The sequence below is a fragment of the Microcaecilia unicolor genome, chromosome 3, assembly GCF_901765095.1.
Source record: "Microcaecilia unicolor chromosome 3, aMicUni1.1, whole genome shotgun sequence".
NCBI lineage: Eukaryota > Metazoa > Chordata > Amphibia > Gymnophiona > Siphonopidae > Microcaecilia > Microcaecilia unicolor.
In genome coordinates this window covers 391,822,105-391,847,134 of record NC_044033.1, presented here as the reverse complement: position 1 = coordinate 391,847,134, position 25,030 = coordinate 391,822,105, and the positions used below count along the sequence as shown (strand labels likewise).

Genomic DNA, 25,030 nt, shown 5'->3' with positions numbered 1-25,030 from the left:
ATCTATGGTAAAGCGCCGGGATACATGACAGACCTCATAGACCTACCAACCAGGAACACAACAAGATCATCGCGAACTTACCTAAATCTCCACTACCCAAGTTACAAAGGTCTAAAATATAAAACAACCTACGCATCCATCTTCTCCTATATAAGCACGCAACTATGGAACACACCACCAAGCGCCATGAAAACAACTTATGACCACCTAAACTTCCAGAAAGCACTAAAAACTAACCTGTTCACAAAGGCATACCCTAATGATCCAACCTAAATGCCTGAACCCTGCAACACAACGAAGCCAAAACCAATCTGGAAATAACTAAACCCGTCCTCCTCTTTATGACCCCCTAAGGTTTTTGTCACACATGAACTCTATCCTACTACAACTCCACTCTGTATTTTGTTCATACCAGAATTGGTGATCGCCTAATGGTATTATTTAAGCCACATTGAGCCTGCAAAAAGGTGGGAAAATGTGAGATACAAATGTAACAAATAAAAAATAAATAAAATAAAGCTTTTAGGATGGATTTGAATAGGGCCAGAGAGGGAGCATGATGCAATTCAGGAAGTTTATTCTAGATATATGGCCCATAAACTGGAAGTCTGGAGTTGGTAGTGGATCAGAAGAGCACAGATAAGAGTGACTTATTTAATAAGCAGAGTTCCTTAGGAGGAAGTATAGGGAGAGAAAATAGGGGAACTACTGAAGAGCTGCAAAATGAACGCACATAAAGGTGAGTAAGAGAAGTTTGAACTCTGCAGAAATTGTTAGGGAACCAATGAAGCGACTGTAGAAGAAGTATTATGTGAGCATAGTGACACTGGTATGGTATAAGTCATGCAGCCAGGTTTTGAATAGATTTATGTATAGAAAGTGTGGCGGGAGGTGATGAGAATATGGCTAAGGGTTTTAGTAGTATGTTCGGAAAGAAAAGACAAATTTTGGTTTCAACGGTGTGTTGGCTATGTCCAGAGAAAGAGAAGAATCAAAGTTCACCTCAAAGTTATGAGTTGAGGGGGCCAGGAGAATGATACGCATAGATAAAAAGAAAGGGGAAAGTAGGGAAGTGGATTTAGGGGTAATGTTAAGAATCTCTGTCTTAACTGTGTTAAGTTTAAATGGACAGTGGGATATCCAGGCAGCAATATCAGAGAAGCAGGCTAATCATTGGGTATGGATTTCTGTTATAGAGAGGTAGATGAGTCATCATCATAAAGATGATACTGAAATTCATGAGAAGAGATCAGAGCACCAAAGGAATGAGAAAAGAGAGAGACAAATTGAGGTACACCTATTGATAGTGGGACCGCAGTGGAAGAAAATCTATTCAGAGCATACTTTTAAAAGTGCGAAGGGAGAGAGAAGAGAAGAAGAAACCCAAGTCAGAAAGAATTCTGAAATCTAATTGAGCAGACCTAGATTTAATCATAGGCGATGTCTCCAGCACCAAATTTTTCATAAGTAATGGAGCATTACTTATAGGGCCTCCATTCAGGCATGCCCTTTGTTTTCCTGTAAAGGCTGCAGCAGTAGCAAAAGCCTTGAAGTGAAACTTGAGTGCAGGACTTGCTTGCCTTCACACGCTTGACAGGCTCTACAGCACTCTGCCTCTTGCACAGGTCTCCACTGTAATGGGAATCCTATACAGGAGGAACAGGTGAGCACTGCAGGGCATGTCAGAGCTTGAAAGCAGACAGGCAAGCTCTGCACTCAGTTTTCACTTTGAGTTGGTGGGTAATTGGCACAGGAAAGTAAAAGGCATCAGCAGATAGGAGAGGGGTGACCAAGAGGGAAGATCTGGGCAGCAGCAATCAGGGGTGGAGGAGAATGGGAAATTTCCTGCTTACCAATGCTTATGGGTGCCTAAAATGTAAATCCTGCCCTTCAGGTGAAGTCAGTATTGATGAGTAGGTGGTGATCAACAGTGTTGAAAGCCATAGATAGGTCAAGAAAGACAAGTTGTGTAATGGCCCTTAGATTTGACTGGGAATAAGTCACTGGATGCTTTGGCAAGGGCTGGATCTGTAGAATGTAAAAGGTGAAAGCCAGATTGGAGTGGATCAAAAGTTGTTTGAGATGAAAGAAAGTCAAGACAACCAAGGTGAACAGCATTTTTGAGTAGCTCAGATGTTGGAGGGAGGAGGGACGATAGCAGGGCAAATCATACCTTTTCAACAGTGGCTTCCTTCTTGACACCCTCCCATACAGGCTACATTTGTAGAGTCCCAAACTTTTTCTGCTTTGCAGTGATGGACCTAACAGTGCCATAGTAGGTATTCACACATTGAATTTTTCTTATTATTCTTTCCCTAATCAATACATTTGACTAACTTTATTTCAGTCTTCTTTCAGAAGATCTATATTTGGCATATTCAGATCTTTGTTTCTAATTCTCTTCACAGAAACAGCTTGATTCTTCCTCTAGAAGTATTTGAATCAGCTCAGCTACTGTGATTAAACACAGGTGGGGGTTATTATGGGCCTTGTTAAGGCAATTTTAGAAACCAAGCTAATTTGGGTTTGCTATGAAAAAAGGTGTGAAGACTTATTCAATCAAGACTTTTTGATTTCATATTGTTAATTACTTTTTGGCTATTTCTATAATTCTTTCACATTGAAAGCATAGAGTATGTTTTATTTTTTTCTTGATTTTATATTTAAAAGAAGTGATTACAAGCAACAAAAATTTGCTTGAAAGGAAATAGAAGAAATCTGCCAAAATGCAGATATAAAGGCAAAATAGGAAATAAGAAATCGTCTTTGGTGCTGTCTACAATTAAAGCTTTTGGTGCTGTCTACAATTAGAGCAAAAGGGGGAGACACATTGGAGAATTATCAGGCAACAAAAACAACAGGAAAAAAATAGTGGAACCATATCAGGTAGCACAGCCCCAATTAATTACATGACATTTGAAGTCTTTCATTAAGTTGTGAATCAGAAGGTACAACTACTGTCTTGTTGGAAACAAACATAGACAATTGAGAAGATTCAGAAAACATATATCTTTACCCTTGATATGTTGCCACACGTTTACAGGGATACTACAAGATAAATAGCCCCCAGCTGCAATGAAAAATAAATATTGTTTTCTTTTGAGTAGTATGAGGAACATCAGGAAGCATACATATTTTACTAGTCAGGAATGGTACATCTCAAACCTTAATAACTAATTTTAATAGCCATTCCCTATCCATATCTAAAGTAAACTAATCCAGCCTCCCTAGACATTTTGTGAAAGCAGAATATATCCAGGCTATCAAATGATGGTCCAAACTACTGGCCCTCAGCCATCCACTTCTTCTCTTGCAGAAGATAATATATTTTAAGACACAGGGAAAGAGGCTTCAAGTACTTTAACCACTTCCAAAAGATATCCTTTTATTATATCGTAAAACAGCACTGTTAACTGCTTCAGAATGACATTATTGAGTTCTAGTTTCTTAAATCATAAGGCATGGAGTGGAGGAGTGGCCTAGTGGTTAGGGTGGTGGACTTTGGTCCTGGGGAACTGAGTTTGATTCCCACTTCAGGCACAGGCAGCTCCTTGTGACAAGGGCAAGTCACTTAACCCTCCATTGCCCCATGTAAGCCGCATTGAGCCTGCCATGAGTACAAATGTAACAACAATAAAGAATATATATATATATCAGGCTAAAGTCATCATCGACCTAAAAAAGCAGCGAGAGGCACACCAGCACGTCTATATCCCTCCCTTGAGAAAGCGGTGGATTGAAACAGGTCCCCGTCGGGAGACAAGAGTAAAGACATGAGACCATCCAGCATTTAAAGCTAAGTCAAAGGAAGTTTTCTCTTTATGAAAAGTTACCTGAATAAATTTTGAAGGAGGTTTTTTTAGGTCGATGATGATTTTAGCCTGATATATGCCTTATGATTTATTCATGAATATGGGCAAGCTGGCATTTTGAGACCTTTCTCCTCCATAATTAAGCAAATTTTTCAACACATGTGTCATTATATTTAATTGCAGTCAGTCTATTGTGTTATATACGTGAAATATCTGCAATTAGGGTTGTCCGTTTTGAAGTAGGATTTAGGTATCGCCATTCCTTCTTAGTTAAGAACCCTTGTTCAAAGGCTTCGAATGTCAAAATTTTGATTCTTCCTGTATCTCCTCGGTGGGGATCCCCCTCCAGGCGTGCATAGGTGTTGGCAGCTGCAAGTTGTGATAAATCTCGTTCACATAAATCTCCTTATCCTGTAGATCAACTGCCCCACCTTTGTCAGCCTTTCTAATGACAATTGTTTCTTCAGACTTTAACTTTTGCAAGGACTCTCGTTCTTCCTTGGTGAGATTATCTTTGGTCGAACCCTGAGATTTTACAAGAGAACCAACTTCCTTAAAAATTTTCACTGTAGGTTCCAAAGGACCCGGGGGAATCCAGGTGGACCATGCATACAGTCGAGAGGAAACATCCTTTAGCTCCTTGGTGGAAAAATGAATCCTTAATTGTAGTTGTCGAATGAAGCATTCAAGATCAATCTGGAACTGGAAGAGGTCAAATTTGGAAGAAGGCCAGCAAGGAGTTGTCTGAATGGTTCAGTTCTACTGAAGACAAGTTGATTGGAATCGAGTCTGAGGACGGGAAAATCCGATGTTTCCTCCTCGTCTTCTGCGTGAACCTCGACCTCGCCCTCTGAATTGACATACTTCTAAAAAATCATTGCTTTGATCACTGCCTGATGAAGAGCTGTCACTAGCAATATGTTCTAATGAATCACCTTGGTGATTCATAGTGGAACTGCTGGCCCCGAGATCCTTATACATCTAAGGGACACACGGTTCTCGACATAGTCTTTTGTGTGCCTCTCAAATTTCTTAAGTTTAGCCTTCCTGATAGTTTCATGAAATTGACTCAGATTTTCTTTCAATTTGTCATGCTGTTTGTCAAATTCCTGTAAAGTGCTCTTTTCTTTCAACTTATTCAGGTCAGCCTCCAGAGACATCTTCTCCACTTCTAACAGCGCTTTACTGTTTATAAGGACTGTTAACCGATGATGATCTCTGCATAGGAGGTTTTTTGAGACCCTTGATTAATAGTTTTTTTACTATGGTACAACAATACCGCTGAAGCTGGGGTTCCTTTTGGAAAACTGTCACAGTATTATGATGTCTTTTTCCTCCTTTATTTTTGCATAAAAACGTGAGAGTTGACTGTATTATTCACTTGTGGGTTTTGAATTATTTTCATATTGTTTGAAGTGAAGTGGATCTGATTTTCACTTGGTGTTTTGACAACTAGGCTAGCCATTTCAAATCTTGCTGCTGTTTGTTGTGATCTTGGGCAAGTTTATCCTTCATTGCGTCCTGTACAAACTTAGATTGTAACAGGGGCGTAGCCAGACGCTAGATTTTGGGCAGGCCTGAGCCCAAAGTGAGTGAGCATAAAAACTGTGCCCCTCCCAGTCCAGTATGTCTCCCTCCCCTCCCTCTGGCAGTCGGGGGTCTCTTAACTGCACTCTCCTAAACCCCTGGCATCTTTTAAATCCTTCTCTTCTCCACCAGCAGTGACTTGCACCAGCCCCAAGCCTTCCAGCAGAGAAGAAGGCTCAGGGCCGGTGTGAGCAGTTGGTATGATAAAGAAGAGAAGGATTTGAAATGTAATGGGTGCTTGGGGGAGTGAAGTTAACAGACGAGTCTGCACAGGTAGTCTATGCCATATTTTTGACCTTGCAATTTAATTTACATTGAACAAATACAGCAGAAGATTAAAGTAAGTATTTCTGAACATCTCGGTGCTGTTAGAACTAGATCTTAAATCTTAATTGTGGTTTCAAAGCATCGAAGGGTGTTGACCTGCATCTATTAGCAGATCTGTTTCAGGTTTATGTTTATTAGATTTGGTTTTTCTATTCTCCTGAACAGGCCCTTCTGATAGTACCATCATCTGTTTGTCTACAGTGCACTCAAATCACAAGGAGGCATGTCAGGGATATGTTAAGGGCGGGATTTGGGCGTTCCTAACACTTTGGACTTTTATTAATACTTCTTTCCATCCTTAATCTCTTTGCATCAACAATTGTATCTGACATCCTGGTATGGCATTACCATAACAGACCTCTGTAAGCCACATTGAGCCTGCAAATAGGTGGGAAAATGTGGGATACAAATGCAATAAATAATAATGGAACAAAACAAAAATGTCCAGGACTAAAAGTTGGGACGTTTTGATCTAGACCTGTTTTAATAATGACTAAGCCACAAAAAAGTGCCCTAAATGTCCAGATTACCACTGGAGGAATAAAGGAATGACCCCCTCTCCCTTATTCCCCCAGTGGTTACTGACCCCCCTCCTACCCCCTAAAGATGTGAAAGAAACAGTACATACCAGCCTCTATGACAGCTTCAGATATTATAGCTAGTCCAATTAGAGCAGCAAGCAGGTCCACATTTATTTTTCCAAAATGGATGTTTATGCCGCACATATGCACAGTGCATCAACATCCATTTTAGAACAGGCTCAGCATCAGCAGATTCTGTTCTGAAATAACGGTGAAACTTGAGACACCCTGATCTAGACATCTCAATTCTAACTTCTACATCCTTTCTGACATGAGGCTGCACATGTCCTATACTTACATGCTTTCCCTTTGCTCTACCATCCCTCTAGAGCCTGTTTTGCCTTCATAACTATCCTCATTTTTAAAGTCTCCAGTTGTTCACTTTCATTCTCTTTTAATATTTACAGCTGAGGTTATTCACACTGCTGGCTTTCAAGGCTGGTTTTTATGATTATTTTTCATGTGTTATTCAATTATCCAATTCTGGCCAGTATAATTTCCTGTGCTGGAGGCATTTACAGACAGGAGAGAAAAATTAGATGGGCAGATTGCTCAGTCATTGCATGACTGAATTCATCTTTTTAGTTTAGTAGGCCATGATAAAAATGCTTGACACGAATATTGTCAATTTATTGCACAGCTGATTCTGGATAAATTAGAAGATTGTCAGTAGCCAAAAATCATTATTTTTTTGCTTTATTTTCAAATACTTTAGCTTGCAGATTCCTTGGTGCCCCTGGAGATTAAACCTGGCATTTCCTTGGCAACAGTTTCTGCCATACTGCACACCAAAGACAACAAGCACGTGCTACAGGTACTGGATTGTATTTTAGATTTAATGATTCACCTTCTGGAGGAGTAGCCTAGTGGTTAGTGCAGTGGACTTTGATCCTGGGGGACTGAGTTCATTCCCACTGCAGCTGCTTGTGACTCTGGGCACTTAACCCTCCGTTGCCCCTGGTACAAAATAAGTACCTGAATATATGTAAACCACTTTGAATGTAGTTTCAAAAACCTCAGAAAGGCAGTATATCAAGTCCCAATTTCCTTTCCCTTCTACGAAATCTGAGCTCAAGGCAAGTTACATAGATGTGCAAGTCCTATAAACTCTTTCACATTTTGTTTACTTAGGGCTCTGTTTGCTAAGGTGCGCTAGCGTTTTTAGCACATGCACAAAATTAGCACGCACTAACTGTGTAGGCACCCATAGGAATATTGTGGGCGCCTACACAGTGCGTGCTAATAGCGTGCTAAAAGCATTAACGCGCCTCTAGCACGGCTTAGTAAACAGGGCCCTTAATTTGTTCAGACTGGAAATATTTTTTTTTTAAATCCCTTCTATGCCATGCTTTCTCCTAAAGAAAATAGTGCTGCAAACTTCTCTCCTTTGACTTGCTATACTGCAATCTGAAATTTTTGTCTTTTTTAGTTTTAGAAAATCTCTGTTTGTCTCTTTGGGCCTTTATAAATAAGAGAATTGGCATTGACCACAGTACAGATACAATATACCAGCCATGGGCACTTGAACCTGCAGAGAGCAGCAGATGCACCTTCCTGGGTAGACTGAAAATGTTGGTCTTTATGTGCAGTCAATTACTTTGGGGGGGTCTTTTACAAAGCCACGCTAGCGTTTTTAGCTCACAGTAAAAAATCAGGTAGCAGTAAACGCTGAGACACTCATTATATTCCTATGGGTATCTCAGCATTTACCGCCAGCTGATTTTTACCGTGAGCTAAAAACACTAGCACAGCTTTGTAAAAGGCCCCCTTTGTTACTATGATTTGCCATGCTTCACTCATTATAAATTTCAAGAAGTCAGACTTCCATCTCAAAGTACCCTTTCTGTAGGGACAATGATACATAGGCTGCAGGAGAAAGCCTTACTGCTCTATAAATGGGCAAAGATTAACTTAGCAGCCTGACATCAAGGTGCATCTGAATGTCATAGCCACATATACTCAGATAAGATGACATTCATTGACGCTGCACCCTCTGATCACCGAGTTTGTGGGAGGATCCTAACACACAAAACCTCTGGTCCTGACTCAACTTATGCAACCACATTTTGCTCCCCAATGCAGTAATCAAATAGTAAGCAAAGAGACCTGGCACAAAAAATGTGTGCTAACGTGAAAGAGCGCACCAGTCGCATACACACCTGGGTCTGCACACGTAGCAACTGTGTCTTGCACCTGAAGTTATGTGCACACATACCCCCAAATTCTATAAGTGGCACCCAAAGCTAGGCACACAGTTATAGAATAAGTCCATTTACATGCGTAACATAATTAACTAACTGGCACTGAATTAGCAATGATACCAATAATCTGGTTTAATAAACACTAATTGGTGCTAATTTGCTGTTGCGCACATAATGGATTATAAACTACTACTAATCACTTCTATAGTGCTACTAGACATATGCAGTGCTGTACACTTTATATACAGGAGCTTTCTCTGTCCCTAGAGGGCTCACATTCTATGTTAAGTGACTTGCAGAAGGTCACAAGGAGCTGCAGTGGGAATCAAACCCAGGTTACCAGGCTCAAAGTCCATTGCACTAACCATTAGGCAGCTACTCCACTCTAATAAACAGCATAGCTAACCTCTCAACGCACAACTGCAAAGGGGGCGTTAATGTGGGAGGGGCATGGTCACATCAGGGCTGTCCTCACTATTCTTGCACACAATTACACCCAGCTGCTGCATTTATTCTCCACCATTTACACCAGCCATAGACGTGGTATAAGTGGTCACTCTTAAAGTTTGGTGCGTAAAGCATTCATAAAAGATTTGGGATGCAACTCTGCCATTATAGAATACTAGCTTAGCGCCCAGTTTTTTGGCACCTAACTTTTAATGACCTATATTGACTTTACCTCCAGACCGTATCTGCACATGTGCTGGAATGTTATTCTGTGCATCAAAAGTTTTGTGATACCAAGGAACAGGGTAAAGGACCAATCCAACGGATTCTCTTGGATCCTGTTTTAAATCTTCACTGGCCCTAATATATTAGGGCCAGTGAAGATTTAAAACAGGATCCAAGAGAATCCGTTGGATTGGTCCTTTACCCTGTTCCTTGGTATCACAAAACTAATATATTAGGGCCAGTGAAGATTTAAAACAGGATCCAAGAGAATCTGTTGGATTGGTCCTTTACCCTGTTCCTTGGTATCACAAAACTTTTGATGCACAGAATAACATTCCAGCACATGTGCAGATACGGTCTGGAGGTAAAGTCAATATACCTTCAAATCCTCTCAACATGGACTGCCATCAAGTTTTCAGAGTCATTGCTGTTCACCATGTGTCAGGAGTCCCCCAGAATCTCCCTTGTACTCCCAGACCATCCGAGTACGACCTTAGCAGAGGACTGTTGTTTTGGCATCAGAGGGAGCGGAACCCAGCAGAGATGAATTCCGAAAGCAGCAGCAGTAGTCAGAACAGTGATCCACTCTTAAAGTAGTACTTGGAAAATCTGGGCGATCCGGAGGAGCCACAAGATCCTTCTTCTACCCGGACCCTGATACCAATATTTATGTGCAGAATACCATTCCAGCAGATGTTCAGATGAATGTGCATGGGATTCCAGGTGCTGATGACAATTTTTTGTGCTCATTCCTGTGCACACATGCAGATCTCAACAGTCCAGAATTTTGCTGTTTATTTCAGCAGACCCCTGCCCTAGTTCTTTCTTTTTTTTATGTACATACTTGCTCTCAATAAAGAAAAGAAAAGGACATGAAGTCCTCACTAGCACTGACTGCAGAAGAATGAGCCTAACCTTTTACACCTTCTCAGACCTTGTTTTAAAGCCCTAGCGTTCAGCTCAGAGTTTGGTCTTCTCTGCGCTGAGTAGGCAATAGCTTCATTAGTATGGGTTTTAATGTGCCGTGCACTGCTGTCTGTGCTGCAGACTGAGAAAGAGAGCTGGCAGCAAGTACAAGAACTTTACATGATGCTGTAGTGTGTGAGCGGAGTCAGACACTCGGTAAAGATATGATCACTAACACAACAGTACAAGTGTGTCTCAGAGAGAATGAAGATTGTTTTTGTCTTCGTCTGCCATCCGTGTCTGTATTCTTGTCTCTGTCTTTCCATCGGTGTGGGGGCATTTATCTTTCCCTCTGTCTGCTCACACATTTGTATGTATGACTTTCTCTGGTGGGAATAGCGTCATATAAATAGTTTATTTTTGAAAATTTGGGACAGTGAAGTGTACAGATACAAAAGTGTCTGCATATTTTTAACCACTGAGTGGAGGGATAATTTTAGCCTAGAGAATTTACCAAGATAATTGTTTAGTTACCTGAGCAAATTCCTCTGAAAGTTGTCCTCACATTGCCTCCACTCCTGTATCCTTTCATGAGGCAACAAAGAAAGTGAAATATCATTTGGTGTTGCTTCTGTCATTTGCAGTATGACACTTAAATCTGTGTTAATATACACCGTGAACACACTGAAATGTCTCAGTGTTCGACCTTCAATTTAATTCTAAGGCTGTGAATCTCACCTGCTCTTGGTCTACATTTGGCATCTTTGCAAACTAGGGATGCACATTCTTTAGCTCACATTCAGTTCATTAGCGTGCCCTGAAAATGAACCCCCTAAAGTTACCCGACGACTGCAAGCAGAATCTGAGCCAGATACTCCATGCTGGCACAGGCGATATTGGGGTCTTTGGTGGACCTGGAAATTTTTGCAGTTCAGTGGCTGATATTCAGTGCTGGTACCTGCAAACTGTACCGGGCAAAGATGAAACTATGTTTTATGCACTGAATGTCACCGGTGTCCACTTAACTTCTGGTTTTGCCCGACTCCACTCCCAGATCGCCCTCGCCCTGTGTGGATTGTGCCAGGGCAATCGGAGGCAATTTTTAGTGGCACTGTCCAGTTTAGTACTGCCAAATATCATAGGCCAGCCAGCTCAGCATCTCCCACCTTCTTAAACCATGCAGAATATCAACCCTTTAGTGCACATAAAATTGATTTAATAAATATTAACCTATGAGTTAATATGTGATTTATGTGATTAGAAAGTTCTAATAAGCATTACCATTTTTTTATTAAACCAACTATGTGAACAAACTGAAAAAAGCTCATAATTAAGAAAATTTCTAAAAATTCCAAAAATGAACCGAAGTAGTTTTGCCAGTACACATCCAGAAGTGAGCAACACAAAATGGCACTCTCACCACTATTCCCTCTAAGCTGAGCGGGAATCCTCCAACAGCATTGCAGTCAGTGTGTGTGTGGGGGGGGGGGGGGGGGCCCCTGCTTCAATATTGTATTTTCAATCGCTAGTGACAGGCAGGTTCCCTGGAATCCTGCAGAGCTTGCCTGTCCCTCACTATTGAAAATGTCATGGTGAAAGAGCACTCCCCCGCCCCGGCAAGACTATAAATGGAGGACTCCGGCTCAGCTTAGAGGGAACAGTGACTCAGACCCAGCCAGATTCATTATAACAATCTACCCTGAGTATGCTTTAGTCTAATGGGGCCCTGAAGTTACAGAACTGGAAGGATGCTTGTGTGGAAGTGGCTTCTTGAATTTTGGTGAGTAGTATGCTGGGACAGTCTAAATGAAATAATGGGGAAAAGGAGAGGGAAGAAGACAGGCAAACATCTGAAATCTCTTTTATTGCTTTCACTTGTCACACCCCTTACTTTTAAGCCACCCCCATCTTCTTCACTGGAAATCTCTGTCTTGTCAGCTTTGGCACCTGGGTGGTCAGGTTGCAAAACACCATGCATTGTCTAGATAGGATCTGCTATAGAGGCTATAGTGATTTTTTTTTGTGGCCAGGAGCAGCTCTGTTAATAAGAATTCCCATGTTATATTAATTATAGCACAAGCAAACTGTACTGATTAAAATGAGGAATTAAACTGTTATCCTCAGCTCAAAAGACCAAGTTGCATCTCTTCGGAAGTCGGTGCTTTTATCTTGGATGTCTGGCTTCATTTTTTGATCAATTATATTTGGAATAGGAAAGCAGTTTTAATATAAATCTGTGCATAGTTTGTTGGCAGCATGCCCAGTGACAAGAAGATAAATTATTCATAAAATGATGACATTACATTAATGTCATTCTCTTTGTCCCTCTCAGAATAGCACATCATTCAGTGGTTCGCTCGCAATTTTGATAGGTTAGAAAGAAATCATACTATACTGGGGCAGACTGGTACACTGCCATCTGAGAAGTTTTGGTTTGATTTTTTTAGACTTGGCTGCTGCTCCCTAGGTCTGTCCAGGGTAGTTATGCTGCAGAGGCGGCATTCACAGCCCCAGTATGGGGAGGGAGTCCCAATGATGAGACATACAGAACTAACTGCAAATGAAGGTTAGGTCTGATCAGATGGAAGCCTAAAGGAGCAGCAGAAAGCTACCAGGCCAAAACTAGAAGAAAATATATAAAACCAACAATTAGGACAGATTATTAGAGACTGTATTTTACTTTTTGCTTGGACTTATCCTAATGCTATAAGATGTATGCAAACATGCTTAATAATGTTATTAAGTAATACGCTAAATTAGTCTTCGGTCATAACAGTATTGATTCTTAACCGCAGAAACAAAGTACACAGTAGATTAGCCATGTCTCAGCTTATGTCTGTGGTATTCACTGTACTCATGATTTTATAGACCTTTGTCACATCTTCAGTCATGAGAACAAAAGAGTTACCCTACTGGATCAGACCAAGAGTCCATCTAGCTCAGTATCCTGATTTCAGCAGTGGCCAGTCCAGGTCACAAGTACCTGACATAGTCCCAAAAAGTAGCAATATTCTATGCTAATTATCCCCAGGGATAAGCAATGACTTTCACCAGATCTATCTTAATAATGGTATACGGACTTTCCCTCCAGGACAGTGGCATAGCTATGGGGGGCCTGGGCCCCCAAATTGGATCCGGGGCCTCTGGATTGTCTGGCAGAGGACCCCAACCCCCACCAGCTGAAGCCTTTCTCCAGCGCTGTTGTCTGTGCATTACCTGCCCTGCTTCCCCTCACGTCGTGTGCATGCTCGGTTTTAGTGAAACCATCAGTATGGTCAGTCTGGTCCTTCCAATCACACAAGGAATTTCTATTAATGAAGGTTCCACATTGCATTTTGCTTCCTACAGAATCTTACCTGTTTGACACTACAGTATAATTTTGTAGATGGGCATCATGGCATCCTATTGGTTGTCCTCCTTCTACCATACCTCTTATATTTAACTCTCCATTTATTGTCATACGTTCTGTCTCATCTTACTTACTTTTCTTGCTTTAGCTTCCACCAAAGCCAGTGCAACCCCAAACAGGCAAGAAGAGAAAAAGAGCAAATGAAGAAAGTCCCGAGTGCCATCCTTTCAAACCACTGCTCAGTGGCTCCATTCCTGTGGAGCAATTTGTGCAAACATTGGAGAAGGTGAGCATTAATTAGATTCCCAGGTGTACACTTCAGTAAAATGATCAACAGAAAAGTGAATATCCTATCACTGAACACTGGAACATGCGCGGTGCATTTTACAACCCTAAGTGAATGCATGGGGGAGGTGGGTGACCTGGATGGAGCAGAGGTTACAACCTTACTAGGCAGATTGGATGGGCCATTTCGGCCTCTATCTGCTGTCATCTACTATGTTACTATATATTTTGCTTCTTTAGTTTATGTATTCATCTGTAGACTCTAATGTTTTATACACATTTATGCAGGTACAAAAATGACATTAACTGTGATTATCTTGACCTGATGAAGCGACTATGGTTCTTGAAAATAAATGAAAAATGTATTAAATTAGTTTGAAAGTTATTATTGTGCTATGTTTTTATCAAACTGTTGAGACATGCGTAGCTAACTTTTTAAAGGCAGCAGTACAGACTCGGTCATCTTTCATTGAATCATTTTCAAGTCATAGTTTCAATGTCTCCATTCAAGGACTGTCAACAAAATCCCCAAGCAGTAAACATCAATATTGACTAGGAACCATTTGGAAACAGTTACCCTTCAATAACTAGCATCAACTATATAAGAACACCTACAACTCACTAGTTGGTTTAGATCCTTTTTCCTGGGAGGTGATTTCTAATGTGGGACCTAGCATCGTGTAGCTTTAGTCTGCATTATTCTTTCCTACATACATCGCATGGCACTTGTCCACATTAAATTTTATCTGCCATCTCGATGCCCAGTCTCACAATCTGCTTGTGATTTAACATGTGCCATCTGTACATTTTTATCACCTCACTTATTCCTATTTCCAGACTGCTACAAATTTTGGTGTAGAAAATTCAATGTTGATTTGCCTAATCTGCTGCCAAGGATAGTTAGATTTATATAGCTGTTTATTTTAGAAGCATCTCTACTTGTAAACAGTGGCATCTACACATGTAAATCACATAACATGTCTAAATGGCGATTTCAGAGAGCTGTTATTTTAAACATGGAGATCCAACACCATACAGAGATTTCAGGATGGTGTGATAAGGGTGTGGCTTGGGCAGGCAAAAAATCTACACATGTATTTTCCATTTTACAATGTGAATACATAAAATTCCCAGGCTGAGGAGACACATATATTAAAAAAAAAAAAAAAGCTTTACACAAAAGATTAATGGAGTAATTCTCCTTAATCCCCATGGTTTATTTCTGCCTCCAGAATAAAATGGTGTCGTTGCCACTTAATTGATGGTGCTTATACATATAGGTTTGTAAAATGTGAAGGCTGCACATGGAAATGCTGCTATTTATGTGTGGAAGTTGTGAAGGCGATGTTTCCAAATGGAAATGGCAGGTTCTCTCATTTTTTCCCACATGTATATTTATAACTTTCGAAAATCATTAAAGACTTACCTTTTCAACAAGACTTACCATAATAATCAGTAATAGGATTTATAACACATCGCCAGCTACTTGATATTCTGATTGTTTTCTTGTTCACTTTGTTTATATCCATTATGTTACACTTGTTTTATATGTAATTAATTGTATATCTACTCTTGAATTATGCCTGAAATGGTGTAATATTGTAAGCCACATTGAGCCTGCAAATAGGTGGGAAAATGTGGGGTACAAATACAACAAATAAATAAATAAATAAAATTGCTGCTCCTGCTGAATACACATGAACTCTTGCATGTCCTTATACGGTTTTTTTTCCCCAAAAGGCTCCATATTTTGCAACTCCTTTTGTAAAATACCACCAGAACTGAACACATTCCCAAATTCTATATATTCTTGCTCACACAATTTAATTGAGTAATGAGCCAATAACTAGCAATACTTGGATAGTAACAACCAGTTATTGCAATTAATTGGTTCCAGTTAGGATTTGCACAATGCATCTTGCTAAGCGCTATTCTGTAAAGATGTGCATGCAAATTATGTAGCATGCAACTGAAAAGGGGGTGTGGGCATGAAAGGGGCAGGGCAGGGGCGTTCACTAAAGATGCTGCAGTATTATAGAATTCATGGGATAGCGCCTAATTTGCAGGCTTCAATTGGTGTAAATACTTTCACCCAAAGTTGAGTGTGGATCCCAGCATCACTCAGTAATCTTTTTTTAATCTTCAATACAGAGGAATAAAATATACATAGAAAATGTTTCCACAAATCACAACACTGGTTCAAAAGCTATAGTATCCAGTATATGAACAATAACAACAACAGCAACATCAAGGAGGTCATGGTTGTCTAGTTAAGTCAAGCAGGAAAAATTCCATTTCTAATGTTAAAAGCAGCCACCCTCCCGACAAGTGGTATAAATTGTCCCAGAAACTCCTCTGAGCCGACATTTCAATTTTGAAAAAAAATTGAAACTAACCACAGCCAAATGATAACACTTACACCCATCCAATGTCCCGATCAATCGCTCACGCAATCATACATCATTCATCCCCCGATCCCCCCCTTGGGTTGGGTGCTTAAGGGGACATGCCATAGGGCCATATAGTGCAGTTTGACTAGTTTATTGGTAGTACAATACATACTTATTTCAAATTTTGCCATTTCCTACATTCTTTGCTCCCATCTGTGAAATGCCACCACCTCCCCAGATGCCCAATATTGTAGTATTGTTTTCTTTACAAATAAAAGGGATATATATATACAGTGGGGGAAATAAGTATTTGATCCCTTGCTGATTTTGTAAGTTTGCCCACTGACAAAGACATGAGCAGCCCATAATTGAAGGGTAGGTTATTGGTAACAGTGAGAGATAGCACATCACAAATTAAATCCGGAAAATCACATTGTGGAAAGTATATGAATTTATTTGCATTCTGCAGAGGGAAATAAGTATTTGATCCCCCCACCAACCAGTAAGAGATCTGGCCCCTACAGACCAGGTAGATGCTCCAAATCAACTCGTTACCTGCATGACAGACAGCTGTCGGCAATGGTCACCTGTATGAAAGACACCTGTCCACAGACTCAGTGAATCAGTCAGACTCTAACCTCTACAAAATGGCCAAGAGCAAGGAGCTGTCTAAGGATGTCAGGGACAAGATCATACACCTGCTCAAGGCTGGAATGGGCTACAAAACCATCAGTAAGACGCTGGGCGAGAAGGAGACAACTGTTGGTGCCATAGTAAGAAAATGGAAGAAGTACAAAATGACTGTCAATCGACAAAGATCTGGGGCTCCACGCAAAATCTCACCTCGTGGGGTATCCTTGATCATGAGGAAGGTTAGAAATCAGCCTACAACTACAAGGGGGGAACTTGTCAATGATCTCAAGGCAGCTGGGACCACTGTCACCACGAAAACCATTGGTAACACATTACGACATAACGGATTGCAATCCTGCAGTGCCCGCAAGGTCCCCCTGCTCCGGAAGGCACATGTGACGGCCCGTCTGAAGTTTGCCAGTGAACACCTGGATGATGCCGAGAGTGATTGGGAGAAGGTGCTGTGGTCAGATGAGACAAAAATTGAGCTCTTTGGCATGAACTCAACTCGCCGTGTTTGGAGGAAGAGAAATGCTGCCTATGACCCAAAGAACACCGTCCCCACTGTCAAGCATGGAGGTGGAAATGTTATGTTTTGGGGGTGTTTCTCTGCTAAGGGCACAGGACTACTTCACCACATCAATGGGAGAATGGATGGGGCCATGTACCGTACAATTCTGAGTGACAACCTCCTTCCCTCCGCCAGGGCCTTAAAAATGGGTCGTGGCTGGGTCTTCCAGCACGACAATGACCCAAAACATACAGCCAAGGCAACAAAGGAGTGGCTCAGGAAGAAGCACATTAGGGTCATGGAGTGGCCTAGCCAGTCACCAGACCTTAATCCCATTGAAAACTTATGGAGGGAGCTGAAGCTGCGAGTTGCCAAGCGACAGCCCAGAACTCTTAATGATTTAGAGATGATCTGCAAAGAGGAGTGGACCAAAATTCCTCCTGACATGTGTGCAAACCTCATCATCAACTACAGAAGACGTCTGACCGCTGTGCTTGCCAACAAGGGTTTTGCCACCAAGTATTAGGTCTTGTTTGCCAGAGGGATTAAATACTTATTTCCCTCTGCAGAATGCAAATAAATTCATATACTTTCCACAATGTGATTTTCCGGATTTAATTTGTGATGTGCTATCTCTCACTGTTACCAATAACCTACCCTTCAATTATGGGCTGCTCATGTCTTTGTCAGTGGGCAAACTTACAAAATCAGCAAGGGATCAAATACTTATTTCCCCCACTGTATATATATATATATATATATATATATATATTCTTTTTGGCAGAGAAAGGTTCTGGGCCAGTAAACTTGTTTGATCTCTCAGCAACAATGCACAGTAATCCCACTCAATCTGTTTGTGAACCACCTTTGGAAAGACCTGGTTCCATAATGTTAACATGGGACATTCCAGGAAGGAGTGTGTCAGCATTACTCTACCAGATTTACATTTAAGATGTGTTCTTCCCTCCCATAGGCCTATTAGTGACAGCCTTTACCCTGGAAAGGTATGCTCTGTGAAGTATCTTAAACTGTGTCTCCTGTAGGTCTCCTGACCTGACCATCTCATATAGGGAGGAGATCAGCTGTAGAAACTGGGGGCGCATATAGTTCTTCCCCACCTCCCTACTCCACTTATTCATCCCCAGGTCCAAATAATTGAGAGGCATAAAGGCGCATTAAGTATGTGTGTATTCTATAAGTCATGATTCTGCCTGTACTCAGGTTGTGTGAAAGTGTTCACCTTCTTGTCATTGTGCATGCTTTATGCACGTAACCCTTTGATAATTTTATAATCCCTTTTCTTTGTCTAAAAAGGCTTTATGCCTCAAGGAATCATTCATAAAATTATCCTCTATATCAACTAATTTGCCCTAGGTATCAATGTACATAGAAAAAATATTCTTAAGTTCTGTTTACCACAGCAGTACTAAAGCATTATGGTTTTTAAACCAGTGGGGTCTTCATGGGGTTTTGTTTTTAAATACACTTGCATAGATGTGGATTTTTAAACCTATATTTCTCAAATACAGATTTTGAAAGTGGTGTTTCACTTTGTCCATCAAAGAACTACAGATTTTGCTTTTAAAATCATTAGTGAGCGCTACAATGCCTGACCTCAAGCTTCAGGAAATTTGCCATCTTGCTGTAACTATTTACCTCAAGCCACATGTAGTCATAAAGCTTTCCATTTGCTTTAAAGGCTAAGGGGTCCTTTTACTAAGGTGCACTAATGGATTTAGTTTGTGCTAACAAATTAGTGTGCATTAAGTGCGATGTTGCCCACAGGTATATAATGGGCTGTTTGGTGAGTGGAGGAGTGGCATAGTGATTAGAGCACTGGTCTTGCAATCCAGAGGTTGCTGGTTCAAATCCCACTGCTGCTCCTTGTGATCTTGGGCAAGTCATTTAACCCTCCATTGCCTCAGGTACAAACTTAGATTGTGAGCCCTCCTGGGACAGAGAAATATCCAGAGTACCTGAATGTAATTCACCTTGAGCTACTACTGAAAAGGTGTGAGCAAAATCTAAATAAATAAAATCTAGTGTAACTTAAATTGCATGTACAAATCTGGTCATATTCCAGATTTGCACATGCCACTTAAGCAATTATTGACACTAATTGGCCTTAATTAGAATTTACAAGCAGAACTGTCTAAGCACATTCTGCAACATGATGTGCATAAATTATAGGTCACATAGTTAAAAACGGGGTTTGGCCATGGGCGTGGAATGGGCAGGTTGTGGGCATTTCTCAAATTTATGTGTGTTGTTATAGAATACACCCAGTCTGCGCCTGATTTAGGCATTGAGATTTGCACCAAGTTTTACTTGACGTAACTGCCCAAATTTAGTCACACAGACGGGTGCTCAGTGTATTCTATAATCCGCATGGAAATTTACGCTTATTCTATAAAGCACGCCTAAATTTAGGTGTACTTTATAAAATATACCTAGGCATATTTTTTTAGGCACGGATTTTTCAGTCATATATAGGTTCTAGTCTTTAGCATGCATTAAATCTGTTAGCACACCTTAGTTAAAATGACCCCTAAGTTTGGATCTGACCACAAGTATTTATTTATTTATTTGCCTCAGATTATTTACAATGTAGCAAAAATGGTCTAAACATATTTGAGGATAAAAAATTAAACATTGTTTCTCCTTTATTGATCTCAGAAACCACAAAAACCCAATTGTTTCAGTGCTTAATGATTTTTTAAAAAGATTGAGAGAGCTACTCGTCAGAATACAGGGAATTGGCAGGGCCAGAGGCCATTAGTTTATTTAAAAATCAAAGGAAAGTTTCTTTGTTTCCATGGGAAAAGATGTGAAACTTTATCTGAATAAATTAATGTAATGACAAAATGAAATTTGTAAAACTATATATTAGGCATCAAGCTCCTGCATCAGGCGTCAAATAAAGTGGTCCAACCTCATAGAAATGATACGAACCTCTCTCATAACAACACAGTTGCTTTAAAACACAAGGCTTCTCAATCACAAACTGCTTCAGGTCAGCTCCTCCACTTTATTTGACCCCTATCGCAGGTGCTTGACGCCGAAACACAGCCCAGGTCAGGTCTGTCAATAAAGGACTTTTGTTTATCCCAAGCTTGACGGCCCTTGTTACTTCTTTTTTTACCTTTGTTGCTGTGTGCTTCGACCCTCTCTCTGTTGCTGTGCTAAAAAATATATATTAGACATATACTTCGCTGTTCATAGAAACAGGAATATGTGAACAACAGATACAAAAATGGAAAGTAGAACTGCAGAAGATAGGCAAGTGCCTTTTCTTGCTTTTTAAAAAACTTTCCTTTGTTTAGTCATGTCCATACTGTCTCTTGTCTTTATTCAGAATGGGTTTAGTGATGTAAAGATAGAGGACACCGCCAAGGGCCACATCGTTCTCCTTCAAGAGGCCGAAACCCTTATTCAAATTGAAGAGGACTCGACCCACATCATCTGTGATAATGATGAGACGCTGCGGATAAAACTACGGGACCTTGTTCTGAAATTCCTACAAAAGTTTTAACCTTCACCACCAAACTTCTGCGTGTTTACTGTTCTCACAGAAGACTTCATATTGGCCTACGAACACACCAGAATTCTACAATACAAGCTGTTTTTTAATAGTTTCGCAGGGCAGTTCCCCATATTTTTGTATTCCTCAGACATGTTTTAGTGAATTCATGTTTATCATGAAAACTCTCTTTACAGGATGGAAAATTTCTCCCTATTCTTTACCAGCAATTTTGAAACTCATAGGAGATGAAATTTAATATGGAATGAAGATGATACATGTATATAGTATTTACTTCTGTTCTGCAGTTGTGACTTAAGCTATTTTTGTACTTATAGTTGTACCTTGAACTTGGATCTGAAGGGTTTTTTTTAGAAATAACATTTTTATTAAAGTTAAACAGCATATGATCAACAAATGATAATATGACTGATGATGTCGCTGCTTGTGGATTGGTTTGCACATAGCAATGTCACCAATATGTGGTAGTTAGTTGTTTTTCTTGGGATAGAGGAATTGGGGATTAATTGCATTTCAGTTATTTAGAAAAAAAATAAAATTGATTTTTACAACCATATTGCAGGAAGGTATGAAGATATAAAATATTTTGAGGAATAAAAAGCTAGATTATTCTCCATCAAAGTAATGAATACTGCTTCGTCATTCGTCATATTTCACCTTTATTTGATATGCCTCATAGTCATATCCACAGATTTACTGAGATGGGTAGTCAGTGTAAATACCATGGAAAGGAACTTGGGAAATTGGATTTTAGGCTCTCAAATATGTATATAATGGGCCTGATATTCAGCTGGCAGTGATCAGTGTTTTGCTGACCTAAACACAGAAATTCTATGCTAGGTCATGTCTGGGTGTTGGCATTGAATTTCCGGATTTCTGGAGCCGGCTAATGCATAGCTGGATAAGTGTGATTATTCAGCACTTAACTGGCTACAGGTTACAGCATAGGACTGACTTTTATACGGTCCTGTTTATGTGGTTAACCTGGCCGGTAAAGTGTTGAATATTGTTCTTAACCAGCTATGTGTTAGCCAGCTCCAGAAACCTGGAAACTCAATGAATATCAGCATTTAACTGGCCAAATGATTACTTCAGTAGTCCAAAAAAGGACAACAGAAATGACAACCAGTCATGGGGCATAAAGTCAGGAAAACTTTATTCAAAGCACCAACAATGTAGACCCGACACAAGCCATGTCTTGGTGGGCGCAGCCACGTGCATTAGGGGGTCACAAATCTTACTATATTAAACATAAATAAAATGTATGAATGAAACAATCTCTCTATATAAAATGCACCTCCAACGTTCTAATGAAGCCTCGAGTCTCCCAACGTTCTAAAATGTCATGGTGTAGATTGCATTTTCTCCATGAGTGTCTGCCCCGCCCTCACGTCAAATGTGATGACGTTGAGGGCGGAGCAGTTACACTCCACGAATCGCATCGCCCACCCGTTCGTGACGTCAAACGCATCACCTGGAAGAAAGAAGGGAGGACTACCATCGCCCCGCCCTCGTGTCACAACGCGATGACGTCGAGGGTGGAGCACTGATACGGGAGGAAGCGAGGGAGGAAAGCAGCATGAACGTGGGAGGGAGGGAGCGAGCCAGCCTGAATGCGGGAGAGAGAGAGGGAGGCTGGCAGGCAGCCTGGTCGCAGAGAAGGGAGGGAACGAGCAAGCCAGCCTGTACGTGGGAGGGAGGGAGCCAGCCTGAACATGGCAGTGGGAGGGAGGGCCACGACCCTGCAAGGCGAAGGCAGGGGGGCCATGACAGTGAAGCTGGGAGGGGGGAGGACAACGAATTGCATCGCCCACCCGATTGTGACGTCATACACATTGCCTGCAAGAAATAAGGGAGGAGTACCATCGTCCCGCCCTCACGTAACAACGCGATGACGTCGAGGGCGGAGCACTGACACGGGAGGGAGCAAGCCAGCCTGAATGTGGGAGGGAGGGAGGCAGGCAGGCAGCCAGCCTGATCGTCGGAGGAAGGGAGGGAACGAGCCAGCCAGCCTGAATGGAAGGAGCGAGGGAGGGAGCCAGCTTGAACGTGGCAGTGGGAGGGAGCCAGCTTGAATGTGGCAGTGGGAGGGAGGAAGGGCCACGACCCTGAAAGGTGGAGGAGGGGGGGCCATGACACTGAAACTGGGAGGGGAGGGGAAGGGGGGAGGAGGGCGGGAGACGGAGGGGGGGCCCCTGCCACACACTCTCATTCTTTCTCACACACACAGCCTCACACTATGTCACACACATTCACTCTTGTCTCTCTCACACAGTCACTCTCACACACACTCTGTCAAACATACACATTCCGATGAAAACCTTGCTAGCGCCCGTTTCATTGGTCTCAGAAACGGGCCTTTTTTACTAGTAAATAAATAAATTATATCTCAAATTGACATCGTAAATCAAATCAACATAAGACATCTTTAAAAACCTTATTATGAAGGCATGAAAAGTTATAATAAAAATTGTCATATGTACTGAGAGAACACATCCATCGATACAATGAGATCACACACAGAAAATTCAAAACTTATTAAGAATCCAAAATCATAGAATATGAGTGTTTAAATAGAGCATAACAGTAAACCATGGACACAGACATGATGCAAGACTTTGCCATCAGGTCAGCCCCAAAACAGATAGTTTTTAGTACGGCACTAACCAGTTAAGTGACACTGAAAACTGGCAGTTAGCCCCGACCAGGCAATTTAACTGGCCAGGAGCCATTTCTGGCTAGTTAAATCGCTTTGAATATTGACCCCAATATATTTATAAAATACATATACCAGTAATTTTAATATATTCTGGCTCCTAAGCACATTTTTAGGCAATAGTGCCTATTAGTGAGGCTCGACTGTATGCAAAGGCATAAAAATAGATACCTCATAAAGCCCCTCCTCCCTAACCGGACATACTTTACCATGCTGTTTCACATGTTTGCCAAATGGAGGAAGGGGAACATTCAGTATTTTGCCATGCAACAAGTATGCACTTTTCATCTGGCAATGGTGGCACTTGAGGCAAGTTCATGGGACTGCATTAACCTTTATGGACATATCCATGTTTACCTCATACAGATCTGCACTTTGCTGTCAGGTGGCAGGTTTGTTTTACTGCTGGAGCCTAATCTATCGAAGTGGTAAATCCTTCTCTTAAAAAGAAAGAAATGGAATCAGACTTTCTTGAGTATGCATTTAGCAGAGTTTTCTATTTTAAGAAATATATCAAGCTCTATTGAAGCAGAAAGCAGCAATCAGGATCCTGGTGTCTGCGATTGCTCTGCAGAGGCTCTTGAAAAATAGCATTATTGATTGCTTCTTTTAATGGTTTGATGTTATACTTCATTACACATCGAGAACACTGAATGACAGGACACTTGACTTGTCAGCAGCCAAACACAATCATTTTTCATTGATATAGGTTGCAGACTATTTTGGCATCATAGAGACAAGAAAAGCATCATATCTGCTGGGTCTGTTCACAAATAAAGCAGATAGGTCAACAGCCCAAATGTAAAGAGTCTTTATTATTATTATTATTACATTTGTACCCCGCACTTTCCCACTCAAAGCAGGTTCAATGCGGCTTACATAGTAAAAGGAATACAGAATATTATTATTAGAGGGTAAAAGTAAAATATATCAGAATAAAAGGCAAGATGAATAGGTAGAAATAGGCAATGGAGAGGGGAGTGAGATGGGAGATATAGTTAGGGTTAATGTCGTTATCATGGGATATGTGTAGGTAGATGGTTCATTAGATGGTACATTAGATTAGTCAGGGTCATTTGGATAGTCTTGCTTGAATACATAGGTTTTAGTGCTTTCCGGAAGGGTAGGTAATCGCAGATTGATTGGATAGATCTGGGGAGAGCATTCCAGAGTCAGCTGCCTAGGAATGAGAAGTTAGATCTATAATAGGTCTTGTATTTGATTCTTTTGCAGTTAGGGTAATGTAGGTTGAGGTAATTTCGCGAAGCTTCAGACATGTTTCTGGTAGGAAGGTCAATCAGATTAAGCATATAGTCCGGAGATTCACAGTGGATAATCTTGTAGATTAATGTGTGGACCTTGAAGTTGATTCGCTCTTTGATAGGGAGCCAGTGAAGCTTTACACGAAGAGGGTTTGCGCATTCAAAACGTGATTTGCCAAAAATGAGTCTCGCTGCTGTATTTTGGGCAGTTTGAAGTTTTTTCAAGATATGGGCCCTGCAGCCAAGGAAAATGCTAT

The 25,030-nt window shown here is 41.0% G+C and overlaps 1 protein-coding gene across 1 annotated transcript in view; it reads left to right on the top strand.

The window, feature by feature from the left end:
- INTS9 (integrator complex subunit 9) overlaps positions 1–21,395 on the top strand; it is a 221,256-nt gene extending 199,861 nt beyond the window's left edge. Inside the window, exons 15-17 of the mRNA XM_030198704.1 lie at positions 7,023–7,121; positions 13,584–13,721; positions 20,610–21,395. Of these exons, the coding sequence (XP_030054564.1) occupies positions 7,023–7,121; positions 13,584–13,721; positions 20,610–20,786 (414 nt within the window). The 3' untranslated portion in view covers positions 20,787–21,395. The remainder of the gene's footprint in view (positions 1–7,022; positions 7,122–13,583; positions 13,722–20,609) is intronic.
- The last annotated feature ends 3,635 nt before the right edge of the window (positions 21,396–25,030 follow it).